The following is a 14,649-nucleotide window of genomic DNA, read 5'->3' on the forward strand; positions in this document are numbered from 1 at the left end:
CGTCGTGAGAGAACAGAGAAGTTTCAGAAGAAGTCGGTTTCAGCATTTTATCTGGATATTCCACTGTTAAAAGAGATTTATGTAATGAAAGACGTGCGGACGGATTGCAGCGTCGGCTCGCAGCCGCTGCGACGCTCCGCCACAGGAAAAACACCTCTGTTGGAAGCCTTAAGGACAAGTTGGAACATGTCCAGCTGTTAAACAATTTCTCATATACTCACTCCACTGAAAGCCATCAAAAGCCGCCTGGATTTTACAAATGGTTATCAACACGGAGGTGTTTTTCCTGTGCCGCCGCACCTGTGCCGGGTCCGCACATCTTTCATTAAAAAAAAATCTCCTTTAACAGTGGAATATCCGGATAAAATGCTGAAACTGACTTCTTCTGAAACTTCTCTGTTCTCTCACGACGTCCTCGATCAATAGAGCCTGAAATGTGGAGGTTTTCAGCTTGAAACAGGCTGACGACGGCGCCTGGGACCGCTGCGCGACGTCTCGCACCGTGGGAAGTCCTTAAAGCGACAGTATCACCTCAAAATCTCTCATCAGCTGTTAAAATTTTCACCGAAAACCAGCTTAATTTTTCGAACCGTGTCCACTTCGATGTGTCTCACAGGTTTAGAAAAAATTTTGATCAAACAAAGCGCCAGTCTCTCAGCAACTTCTAAGACAAAGGAATTCCAACGAGAGGCTGGACGACTCCTCCCACAAGGAGTGCTCACAGGCGAATGACGTCACCGACAGGCGTGGAAAAACTCACGCATGCGCACGAGGGTTCAAGCATGTCTGACGTAAAAACATATGAATGAAATCCATATAGTTTTTGAAAAAAATAAAAAGGACCTATACTTTATTGACAGCCCTCGTATATATATATATATATATATATATATGTATATATAGTGCTTGCCCACAGCAATAGACAAGAATCCTGGTTAGCAACTTGAGTAACAACTGACATTGTTAAATGGCTTTGACAAAGGTTGATGAATAAATTGCAGACCAGCTGCTTCTTATTCAGAAGCAGCAGGTCCACAATCAGTGTAGAGAAATGATCATCTTCCCTCTACAGACCATTGAAAACAATGTAATGGCCCAATTGCAGTGTAATTTTTCGAGACAGCAGCATAGCAAGCCGTTACTCTGTTATAATGCTAGCAAGAACTATGATAAATAACTTCCAAAAATGTGTGTTAACAATTACACAACTTATCTACAATTTATGGCCTGCGTATGCAGGACATATGAGACATAAGCTGGCATACGTGGAAAATATTGTGCATGCCCAAAATTTTTCAACCAGGTTGCCGTATTACGATGTATACCAGCATGCTTCAATGTGCGCTTAACCTAAACAAAACTTGCCCTCGCTTATTAGACATATGCCAGCATATTTGCTGTATTTTTCATACGTTGGCTAAATCCTCAAAGTGTGACAGGCATATTACATGCACTCAGATTCAGCAGTTATTTGGCACAGCAATCTTATGGGCAGTATCCAGAAACTGTTATTACTCAGTATTAAAAATCAAACGTATTTTCTTGTCTTACCATTGCGGTCTATAGCGAAGGGCGTGTTGGAGGTGGTGATCTGGTAGTTGCAGATCTGGCTGTACTGCGGTGAACAGTCTTGGTCAGTGGCCTCCACTTGCAGGATGTTGTCATAAATCTTGCCCTCTGTCACGGCAGCACGGTACTGCGGCTCCCGAAATTCTGGGGCAAACTCGTTCACATCGTTGACCTGAATGTGCACCACTGCCCTGTAGTCAGTAGAGGGCAACAGATGGGAAGGGAATAGAATTAGTAAATTCAGGTAGGATATTCAAATAACTGCTACTTGTGGTGTGGGGTGATGCTTATTCTTAAAAATGAAGAAATGACTATTAGTTAGTAATTGTTATTAACTACAGGTTTCCTGTATATAAAATAGGGAATGGTAAATGGACTGCATTTATATAGCACTTATCCATCTGAATCAGAAACTCAAAGGGCTTTACAATGATGCCTCACATTCACCCATTCACACAGACACACTCACACACTGATGTCAAGGTGCAACTTGGGGATTACGGACCTAAGGCCAAGGGCCCTTAATGATTTTCCGGTCAGGCTGGGTTTTGGACCAAGGATCGTCTGGTCTGAAGCCCAATGCTTAACCACTAGACCATCACCTCCCTAATACATGCAGAAACAATCATCTATTTATGGTTATTTAGCACCTGATCTTCATCTGTGTGTAAGTCTGAAACAGACGCGCGTGTGTGTGTGTGTATCAATCCTAGAAGTCATAATCAGCAAATTTGTGATTAGCCGAATGGCAAATTTCAATTCAATTTCAAATGAATCCAGAGATGAGAGTTGTATTTATGTAGGCGACCCTCCTGTCCTGTGCACCAACAGCATTTCTTGTATATTTGTCCGTGAATTGTTCTGTAATTTATGTCTGTAGCATGGCCCAAGCAGAGGGTCACCCCTTTGAGTCTGGTCTGCTTGAGGTTTCTTCCTCAGAGGGAGTTTTTCCTTACCACTGCTGCTCTGGGGGTTAGTAAGGTTAGACCTTCCGTGTGTGAAGCGCCTTGAGGCAACTCCGTTGTGATTTGGCGTTATATATAAATGAAAATAAATTGAAACTGAAAACTGAAATTTGTGATTAGCCGAAAGGCAAAGGGGAAGGGACCATTACCCTCCACACATAGTGGAGGGTGTCAACATTCACCCCAATGGAGCCACAGTTTCTTCATTAAGAATTTCATGAGATGACTAAAGAAGAGGGAAACTCTAAAAAAAAAAAAAAGAAAAAACTGTCTGACAAATTAAACACATCAATGATAGCAGTCTATTAAAATGACAAATTACTGTATAAAAATTAGCCAGAAAAAAAGAATGAAGGACAATGTAAAACTGAAAAAGTCATTTTAGCAGAGAATCAGTGTAAGAGAGACAGCGATGAAAAGTGACAAATGTCCATTCCTTTAGTTCTTGACTCTCAACCTTTGTGTGTCCTTTGCATAATTATCTCATCATTTATACAGCGTTATTTATTACTTAAAATTTAAAGCAGGCACCAGCACACCAAGGACCCTGGAACATGTTCAATTAAAATACATAAATATTCCAATGAATAAATCAATAGTAATAAAACATAACAAGAACAATATCTTGTAATACATTATAATAATAATAATAAAAACTAACAATAATTGCACTCTATGACTGCTAGGTTAGGCTCCAGCCCCCGCAACCCTTAATTGGATTAAGCGGTTGAAGATGAGTGATGAGTGAGGGATAATAATACGAGCAAAGCGCTGCGCAGTGGCGCAAAGCTCACTCATGGTACAGGGAGTCGCAAACAGGAAGTGCCAAATTGAGTCCACAGTGGAACCAGAAATGTCAAATGTCAAACCCTTCGTGGAGGGCTTAAATAACCTCTTAATTTTGCTCTCTGAGTGACACCAGTATGATGCATTTCACTTAAAAATTCACATGTCACAGAGTGTTTCTCAACTGTACTCAAAAGTATTGGAACACTTGGCATTTCACACATTTTAATTTGTTTATGCCATTTCAAATACAAATAAATGAATAAGTCTAAAGTTATCTTCCTTAAACTCAAACTGAAAGCAAATGTCTACAACTTGATATAAATTAATTAAAAATAAAAAAATCCAGCTTCCTGATGAAGTGGTGTAGAGGAGGATTTTCTTAAAAAGAAGACCTGAACGTTCAGCTACAATTTGACAGAAAGTACATTTGAGCTGAAAGCCGAGATTTGATGTTTTGGTGAAAGAAACTTTTGTATTTCTTCATAATTGATGTAAATAAAGTCCAAGATCTATTCAATGACTTGGAAATGTTCATGTTTCCATCCCCTGACTTGTCTGAAGAAAACTGGCAATTAAACGGATTATTATTTACAGGTTTTATCAAGTTTTAGAGATTTGCTTTCAGTTTGAGTTTGAGGAAGATAATTTTAGAAATTTTTATTCTTTATATTTTTTGTATTTCTTGTATTTGAAATGGCATAAACAAATTAAAATGTGTGAAATTCCAAGTCTTCCAATACTTTTGGAGGACACAGTATCCTAACATTATGATGAGTGCAAAATGAGTGTGGTATTATTACTGTTTTCTTTAAAATGTTTAATTTTCACTGTTGCTGCACTTTATGTGAAATCTTAGTCATATCTTATATCCAAGGTTGGGTAGGATTACTTTGAAAGAATATATGTGGATTACATGTATGTATGTACATACATTTGGATTACTTGTAATCTGATTACTTTTGGATTACATTTCAAAGTAATCCTACCCAATCTTGCTTATATCATATTGGAATTTCTCCCAGTTCTTTATGTAATATACTGCCCCTTACCAAGAACCAAATCATTATATTCCTCATTTTGAATTTATTGAAAGTCACGTTGAAACCGTGCCCGGGTCTCCAAAGACAGAGTCCACAGACAGACTCCATTTTGTGTAAGACCCCAAACATAGCTTCCACAACACTTTTATATAATGTGGGTGTTACAGTGGGTGTGGTTTAGTCTCACAATTCTAATGTTGCTGGCGCTCACAGACAGGGGGAGCCCTCCTTTTATCTAAAACTTGCACATGCATAATGGAAGTGAAACTTAATGTTTAAACTTTAAGCCAGATTTCAGGCATTTCTAAGCAAATTACAAAAGCAAATACTTGATCACTAACATAAAATAGGAATTAGCACAGATATTATCAAACAATATTGATATGACAATATTGAGATATAATAATATTGGCCATATTGTACAGCCCTACTGTCAACTAGCTGAAAACTTTGAATATTAATTTACTTCTACATTTAAAAAAAAACGCTTAAAGTGGCAGGGGGTGGAGCTCCCCCAGAAAACTGAAATGCTAATGCTTCCCTGAAGCATTTACTAAAAAAAAAAAAAAAAAAAAAAAGTCTGAGGGACCTAAATGACATGGTGAGATGCTGAAGAGCTTTGCTCATTCATGTCCGCAACATATACATATTAATAATAATGACATATTATAAAATTATTCCACCAGAATTGACAGTACCTGTCTAACTTCATTGAGTAGAACATGCTGAAAAATCATAACAGTCTTTTTTCCACTCGGAATAACGCACAGTACAACCCGTGGCTCACACAAGAACCGTGCACCCAGTAGCTCGGCAGATTGTCTGAAACCACACCTTTTATTTCCATCATATAATCTTGTTGACACTGAACAAACCTGCGCCTCAGCAAATTTGCCTTTCTGCATTTGGTGACAACCAATCCAGCAAAAAGATCCATTATCATGTAAGAATGTCAATGACATAATCCGACTAACATGGTAACATGATAATAATAACTGTCATTTGTAGAACACCTTCCATACAGAAAATTAAGCACAAATCCTGTTAAACACACACACACATACACAGACACTAGAGATTTGATTTGTTTCTACAATTAAAAGTGCAAAATGAAAACAAAATAAAAGTTTATCATCAAAATAAAATAGAAAAATTAAAATGTAGAGAATCTAAGAATGCTTGAACATTCATTTCTATTTGTGGTTCTCTCTAGCATTATCTGAAATAAGCACACAGCACAGCCCCAAATGGCTTATTGGTTTAACTTATCTTTGATGTGGAAATGCACATGTGGACAGAAAACCGTAAAAGAGAATCCCTTCATCTAAAGTGTTGCTTAGCAACAGACGCTGTATGTAAGGGCTGCTGAGAGTAGAATTCACTGCTGGTGATTAATTAATTTGATAACATGAGTTAAATCCTCCTTTGTGTACATTGTGTAGAATATATTGTTAACCTGAACCAATGGATTACTTTATGTTGCCATAATAAATAATTCTTGGACTTGTTTCACAGATCTATCTGTCACATGCAGGCATGCAATACACAGCTCTCTAATTTCACAGAATAGCCATAATTAATCATTTTTAAACAATTTACCAACTGTAATTCATGTTTAAACCAACCATAATTAAAAAAATGCCTCCATTCATCACTTTAAAACATCATCAATACGCTACAACAGTCAGCCACAAAGCATAATCAGTCTTTCTATTCATTTGTTGACAGCCTGTGATGGATGGCAGTGGGTCAAATTAATACAGTTTAAGATGCAAAATCATAAATCCACAGGAAAAGCTTTATTTGAAGAAAAAAGAGAGGCGGAAATGTGGATTACAGGATTATCTGATGGGTGGGAATGGTGATTATAATGAAATTATCCTCCTGAATTAAGATGTAAACAAGCAGCCAGATGGAGCTGGAGAATGGGCAACAAAACAGAAGACAGCAGGGTGGCAAAGTCCAGCCAGAACACTTATCTCCCGCTGACCCTGTAAAAAGAAGGCAAACATGGACACCCCACTGTTCTGAGCCAACAAACACTCACGATGTGGCCAATAAACACACCCAAACACAGATTAGATTAGTGTTGATTCAACTCTCTACAACAAGAACAAAGTCCTATAGGCCTGAGGCGCAAGGGTGTTGGTGCTTATGCCTGGAATCTAGTGTGAAGCAGATGGGAGTCTACAACTCCCCCAAAGCAGGTTACTTTCCTTCAAGGCTGGTACCTATTTCAGCTAGGTGGACTGAGACAATTGCAGATGAGTGCCTTGTCCAAGGACACAGACAGCTAGTGGGACTAGGACTAAAAACCAGGTCAAGGATATGGCCAACACCTTATCCCACTGAACAACCAACTAGAGTTGATCTTCATGAGTTGAGAGAAAAATTAGTATTGTGTGAATATGGCAGGCAGCACTGTGAGAGTCATGTTCTTTGATTTCTCCAGTGCGTTCAACACCATCCAGCCTGACTTAAGCCCCGTTTACACATAGACGGTAAAACTCTCCCGAAAGCCTCCCGGCAGAGATTTGCCCCCTCCGGGCCGTGTTAGGGATCAACGGCGTAGTTTAACGCCGGCGCACGGGGGCGTGGTTTGGTTCCGGCTTCACCGGGAATCATCGAAAAAATTATTCAACATGTCAATAATTCTGGGAGCGCTCCGGAGAAGTGGCCCTGACGATGGAGACAACGCGAACAATGGCATTTGATACTTTTTAATCGCTGTGTCATCCTGCCCCTTCCTGTAGTCCCGGCAGTTACACCGCCGTAATTGCCGGCCGGCGTTGTATCCCTAATCAACGGCGTGTAAAACGATGGATAGAGCCCACATCGGCGTCCTCAAAGGCGGTTTTAACCGGCGACAGAGGCAGACAAAACGGCAGCGCTAGCGGACAGTACGCTGTTCTAAATGCCACCTCCCGGTTAACGGCGTTCCAAATGGCCGATAGGCGGCGGTCAGTATAAAAACGCTAGCGCGCTGCATGCAGGTCTCTCACTCGCGGCCAGCTCCAGATATTTTTGCAGAGAAGCTCCAGTATACCTCCTAAAATAAAACTGGCAGCGGCAAGGACTTACCAAGAGGTCTGGTTCAGAAGCATAGGGTAGTCCTGTGGTGCAGATGAGCAACACGTTGAGGAGGGAAAAAAGGAAAAAAAAAGAAAAGGCTGAGAGATGAGCTCCCTGTCACGCCCTCCCCCTGCACTGACAGCTGCTTCAGCCTATTATACTCTGGGGGCGGTGCCTATAAGCAAAAGTTCCTGGAGTAACGCAGGATTTGCCTGGATAAATCCAGCGGTACACAGGGCATTATCGGTGGCAGCAGAACACTGCCGTTCTCATGCACGTCTTAACCTGCGATTGTAAAGGATAGAACTGAGTATTAACCCCCGTTGCCTGACGTGTGCCAGATGCTACGGCGTCAAAACTCTGCTTTATTCGGCGGATTTAGCGGCATTTTATCCGCGCATTTGCGGCTAGTACGGCACTCAAAACGCCGGCGAAATGCTCCACCCCTTTTCCACCGCGAAAACAGTCGGAACTACCGCGAACTTCGGTCTACGTACTACCCGCGGACAAAAGCGTCTATGTGTAACTTGGGCTTTACTCAGCAGTAAGCTATGTGACATGAAGGTGGAGGCTCCAATGGTGGCCTGGATTACCAACTACCTCACAGGCCACCCACAGTATGTGAGGCTTCGTGACATTACATCTGACACCATCAGGAGCAGCACGGGGGCACCACAGGGGACGGTCCCGTCTCCCTTTCTGTTCACACTCTACACCTGAGACTTCAAGTTCTGGTCACAGTCCTGCCATCTGCAGCAGTTTTCAAATGACTCTGCCATTGTGGGCTGCACAGGCTGTGACCAGGAGGGTGAGTACAGGATTGTGGTGGACAGGTTTGTGGAGTGGTGTGGACTCAACCACCTGCAGCTCAACATATTTAAGACGAAGGAGCTGATGCTGGACTTCAGAAGACCCCAGTTACCATCAATGGAACTGAGGTGGACATTGTGGACTACTACAAGTATCTAGGTGTCCCCATAGACAACAAACTGGACTGGACTGTAAACACAGATGCTGTGTATAAGAAAGGTCAGAGCTGACTCTACTTTCTCAAGAGGTTCAGATCTTTCAGTGTCTGCAGAAATATGTTGCAGATGCTTTACCACTCGGTGGTCTCTAGCGTCATCTTCTATGCTTTAATGTGCTGTGCAAGCAGGCTGAAGGCAGCTGACATGAACAGACTCAACAAGGTCATGAGGAGAGCTGGCTCTGCCCTTGAGGATGAGCTGGAGTCTGTGGTGGAGCTGTCAGAGAGGTGGATGTTGAGGAAACCGCTCAGCATCCTGGACAGCACCTCCCATCCCTGTATGCCACACTGATGTCCTGTCAAAGCACCTTCAGCCACAGACTGAGACCACCCAGGTGCACCACAGAATGCCACAGGAGGTTGTTCGTACCTGTGGTACTGTTCCTCCCTCCTCTGCAGGAAGAATACACAATGAACACAGTTATTTGGAGTTATTCACTTACTCAGAGTTATGTGCAATATTGTTGAACATCTTGTGCAAATGTCACTGTTTCGGTACTCTGGAAAATAATTTCGGATAAATAAAGTTGATCTTATTCTTAATGGTGGTGAAAGAGCTTTCAGCTTATGATGTTACTGGCTCATGACTCATTGAGTCATAAAGGTTAATGGTTCAAACCGAATATGTCATATTAAAGAGAGGGAAGGCACTTAAACATAATGGGGTGAAGTTAGCAAAAGGCAGAAACATTGCAGAGACATAGGACAGTTACCAGTACCCCACAGGTCAATGACAGCCATGACAAGGAAGCAAAGAGGACAGCCGTCGCCAAATACCTCCAGAGAGTAAGGCAAATACTCAGAAGCCAGGTCAGTGGCTGAAATAAGATCTGACCTTTAATAAGTATTGTACAGCCCTACCAATCATCAGATATTCTGCTGGAATAATAAAATGGCCCTTTCTGGAATACTTTGGACACCACTGTCGTAGGCAAGCACACACACACACACACACACACACAATATATATATATATATATATACACACACACACACACACAGTGGTGGGCAGTTACGCTAATCCACTAATTAGCAAAGCTAACTTTTTGTTAGTGGGTTAGCTTTTCAGCTACATTCAAATACCATCAGTGGGCCAATTAGGTAACGCTAAATTTAGTTCTGCTAATTTAGTATGCTAATGTTTTGTTTTGTTTTTTTGCATAGTTTGTAACATTTGTAAACCCTAAAATCATACATGTAGGTTCATGTCTGCTACATATTTTGTAGCAGTTAGGCAGCTGAGAGGAGCTGAGCTCAACTCTACCACAGCAGAAGGGGCCAGGCTGCCAGGTTGCTACAAAAAGAAAAGAACAAAAGTCATTTACATTCACAGCATACAGTGGTCCAGACGTGAGGCGGAAGTCATGAAAAGTAAAGCACCTAATTAATCCGGATAGTTTAACTACATTACTACATTAATGTCAACTCTGTCAATTTTAAAAAGTGAAATATAACACGTATCTTTTCATTTTAAAATTCTAATTCTGAATGTTTGAACATTAACACACACAGATGCCAAAACGAATTATGGATAAACTGAGCCTCCGCTCATCATTGATTGGTTGATGGTTGGTTTATGTAAAAACCAATATACGTAGAAGTTACTGTAACGTGTGTTGGTTTTTACAAATAAATTTGTATTTGTAAAATATGTCATTTGTTCATTTGTTTAAAAAAGGTATTTGCAAAACTGAAAATTGTGTTTGTTAAGTTGTGTTTTAGCTCGACAACAGTGTGATATAACCAAGCACCATTCACACTACCATCCAGTAGATGGGTCAAAATGCACAGAACACTGCCATCTACTCAGTTTAACCATAATGCCTTTTGGCATCTGTGTGTGTTAATGTTCAAGCCTCACATCTGGACCACTGTATCCTGTGAATGTAAATGACTCTTCCTTACAGCAGTGGGCAGGGCGCAGAAAGACACACTGACTAGAAGTGTTGGTGGTGTTTAAACTCAAAACCGGCTTGTCAGTAGCTGAGAGTGTACCGGAGACAATACTGAAACTTAGCGCTTAGCTCTGCTAAATTTTTTAGTGGTTTATCAGTTCAGTGTTATAAAAGTTAACTTTGATATATATATAATACCTCATTTTCAACAAAACACTCAATGGGATCAAATTTAAAATTGTGGTGTATGAGTACTGGCTTCAGTTGTTATGGCAATACAATGAGGGGACATTTTGTTGGGCTCCAAGGTCAAAATAGGTGTTTTTGTTTGCGCTTGTTTTCAGTGTGGAAGGTTCCCGATTCAAACATCACTCCCGCTCACTTCTCCATGTAATATGGAGTTGCATCAGGAAGGGAATCCGTCATGAAACTTGTGCCAAATCAGGATGCAGATCCATGCTGGATCTGCTGTGGCGCCCCAGAGTAAAACAAGGGAGCAGCCGAGGGGACTTACTTTTTACCCAAGACCAAAATATGGCCATCTGGTATTCTGAAGACTTTGCGTCCATCCGCCTGTCTGTCTATGCTCAGCATAAGTCCAGTCCTATTACTGCCAGGGTCTTCAAATTCACAGGGACTCCTCTTGGGACACAGATCATGGACAAGTTCAAAATGACTAATTTTGACCTATTTTAAGAGGTCAAAAGATCAAATTCTGTTTCCTATTTTTAAGCCCATACAGCAGAGGGTATTTTAGCATTGCATTATATTTTACCTGTGGGGTAGTGGGTGAATTTTGCTGTTTTTGGCTATAATCATATCACAGTTCTCATTAAGAAGACCTTCTTATTTATCTATTTATTTTTCATGGTAGCACGTCAGCAGCAGGCTGGGACATGAGGCATGCAATTAATTATAACAGTGATAAATCTGTATACTAGTATTCTTCTAAGATATGACCCTTTATGTGACAACATGATATTTTGTCCCACTGCTCTGCCCCGTGTGCAGGCAGTTGAAAAATGTTTTTAGAAACTGTTCAGATGGCGCTTGTGTGAGTCACTGAGATGAAGTATGCAGTGACCTTTACAGTCATGTTTGTAATACTTTAGTGCATTCATTTGAATGCAGGACTACACATTCTGCCTTGATCAGTTCTCATTCAGTACTGGAAACAAATAGAATTCCCCAAAGAAAACCCAGACTGAGAAAATCAAATATGGGTTTGAGCAGTGACAGCAGGTTAATGGTGCCGGTAACAGCAGGAGAGAATGGTGGTAAGACGTGTCAACAGATTACAGCGATGCCAATGATTCTCTCAACCAGCAATTTTTTTGTCACATTAATGACACTCCCTCATGCACATTACTCCCCCCCTGCTTCCTCACCTCTCCCCAGTAGAGAGCAAGCAAACATATGTTCATCTCCTCTGGGGCTTGTGATTGTTGTGCAATATGAGTGCACGTGATTATGTATTCATCAACATAAATGCAAAAGAAAGGCTAAATACAAAAATTCTGAACATCTTTGCTCCTTTCCCTTCTGATGGCTCACAGCTGGCTCTAGGGCCACAATGAGTGTGTGGAGTGTGTGTTGGCCATATCACTAGAGCAATGCCAAAGTGAGCCGACTGTCGGGCCAGCGTCTTTTCCTGTGACAGGCCTGAGATCATAAGCAGGATGTCCATAATAAGCCACAGCGACAGAAGAAGACAGCAGGGAATTGTGACCCAAGGGTACCGAAATGATCTTAACAGCACTAAACAAAGGAGATTAAAAAAACTGTGCCATAGGGCTTGTTGTTTCATAGAAAGCTAAAGGTTAAACAACTTACACTCTCCCAGTGGATGTTGAAGTAAAACTAGTGCAAAGATGATTCTGTATGGAGTTAAATTTGTCTCATTAATACTTGCAAATGTACAGAGGGTGATTTACAAATATTCCTCGATTTTGTACGCGTTTTGTGATCCACAACCACAAATTTCAAATTTGTAACTTGTGTGTTGGTGTTTACAAAAAAAACTGCATTTGTAAATATATTGTTTTTTTCATTTGTTAAAAAAAAGCATTTGCAAAACTGAAAATTCTGTTTGTGAAGTGTGATTCAGCATTTGTGGATCACCAATTACACGCATTCATCTTGTTGCTCACTCACGCAATATTGAGACTGTCTGAGCGCAAACTGCTGAGTTTCACAAATGTATAAGTCGGTATTTACATTTCCATCCAGTAGATGGCAGTGTTGTTGTATGCATTTTGAAGGGCGGGGGCGGTGCCACTAAACACCGACAGGTACTGAAAGGAGCCAACAGGAACCGACAGGAGCTGATAGGAGCCCACAGGAACTAACAGGAAACTGACAGGAGCTGATAGGAAGCCTCATTCGGCTTGTAGGAGCCGGCACGGGAGCGCACACTCACTCAGTGTAGCGCTTACAAACAATTTCCCCCTGCTCCCAGACAAAATCACAGTATATTGGTTGTTCAATACATGGTATAAAATATCAGTTTCATAATCATTTGACGACATTTAATGCATGTGTGTCTTCACACCGATTACACACACAGACATGGTGTCCAACAAAACGCTGTAAGACATTTATTAAAAAATGAACAATTATAAACTGTACACTCTTTTACTTGTCTGTGCCTTTTTCTTTTATAAATAAAAGATAAGCAGACAAACATGATGTGGATGATGTTTACGTTGGTTTACAATAAATAAAATTCAGCTTTTACACTGTAAAAAAAATCCAGTTTATACAGAAAAATTCTGGCAGCTGTGGTTACCAGGGGAATTCTGTCAAAATTACAATGAATATGTAAATGGTTTTACACATACATATTTCTGTAAATTTTAAATGTTGATTTGGCACAAGTTGTACACCAGGGGTCTGTACTACGAAGCGGGGTTACTGGCTTATCAGGGTAACTTCGGGAGTAAGTTGATGACTTGTGGAGTAACTTCCCGGTTAACCCGTACTACGAAAGGTGGATAGGTTTTGATCGAGGTATGCCGCCATGGCAATTTATGCTGTGTGCCAAACCTGCTCCGAGCAGGTTATGTTCTTGGTTAGCTTGAGGTTTTCGCTTAACCACTCCCTTTATAAGTACCGTCCATCCACCTTCAATCACTCCGAAGACAATGCCGGCCTACCTGGATGATCTGTTTGATATTGGGGCACAAATAGTGAGGGGCTCTCTTCGCAGGGCGAGGGTTTTTAAAGACCGCCAGAATCCAGTGACATACCCGGACGATATTCTCTATGAAAGATATAGATTCTCAGCCGAGGGAATTCGTTATCTTTCTCAGCTGATCGGGCCAGAAGTCTGTAACATCACCCATCATACACTGTAAAAAAAAGACTGTTGTTTTTACAGGAAAACACTGGCAGCTGTGGTTACCAGGGAATTCCTGTAAAAAATACAGCAGTTAAATGTACAAAAAAAGAGAGCTCTTGTTTGTAGATTTAACAGTTCCTTTAATGTGAGTCAGCCGTGGTTCATTCACTGTAAATCCATATACATATTATGTCTGTAATGTTATCTACTGTGTTGCTGTATGTTTTACAGGAATTCCCTGGTAACCACACCTGCCAGCGTTTTCCTGTACAAAAAAGTCATTTTTTACAGTGTAGCAATGCCCCGACGATCGAGCAGATAATGTGCCTTGTGCCTATTTTGCCAGTGGACAATTTATGTATTCCATCGGTGATGCTGAACATCTGAGCAAGAATACTGTATGTCGTATGATTCGCAAGGTAGTACTTGCTCTATCTAAACTGTTGGATGCATTTGTCATTTTCCCTGGCCATTTATCCGCAATGCAAATCAAAGAAGGGTTTTATGCAATCGCGGGTACTAATATCAAAATAGGTCTAATGCCTGTCCATTAATTAGGTGAAGTGGGGCTTATCAAGCTATGAATATAAACCTACTGTTCTGAAGGATGTTTTTATATTTCATCTTCACCTGCTGCCAGGTGCATTTGGCAATGCTATTGCATCTGAAATATTGACAGGATTAGGAATAGTAATCATACAGTCAAGGCAGCCTATTTAGGAAACGTTAAATTAACCTAACATTTATTAGTAGGCCTATGCCCACTTCTGAATCGTGTTGCATCTGGGCGTAATTAATGAAAGAAGGTCATTTTTTTACACATATTAGACATTCCACAGTTTAATCATCTGTAACAGATTTGGGGAACAATTGAATTGTACGTACGCATTTACCCGATCAGCAATACGTTGCCAACAAGCCTGTCTTGCTTTATTGGCAGACGATGTGTTAG

General features: G+C 40.8%; 1 protein-coding gene across 1 annotated transcript in view; it reads right to left on the minus strand.

The window, feature by feature from the left end:
• LOC117508169 (calsyntenin-2-like) overlaps nucleotides 1-14,649 on the minus strand; it is a 1,041,373-nt gene that overhangs the window by 393,129 nt on the left and 633,595 nt on the right. The window contains exon 4 of the mRNA XM_034167838.1: nucleotides 1,552-1,760. Coding sequence (XP_034023729.1) covers nucleotides 1,552-1,760 — 209 coding nt within the window. The remainder of the gene's footprint in view (nucleotides 1-1,551; nucleotides 1,761-14,649) is intronic.

The sequence above is a fragment of the Thalassophryne amazonica genome, chromosome 4 (genome assembly GCF_902500255.1).
Source record: "Thalassophryne amazonica chromosome 4, fThaAma1.1, whole genome shotgun sequence".
Lineage (NCBI taxonomy): Eukaryota > Metazoa > Chordata > Actinopteri > Batrachoidiformes > Batrachoididae > Thalassophryne > Thalassophryne amazonica.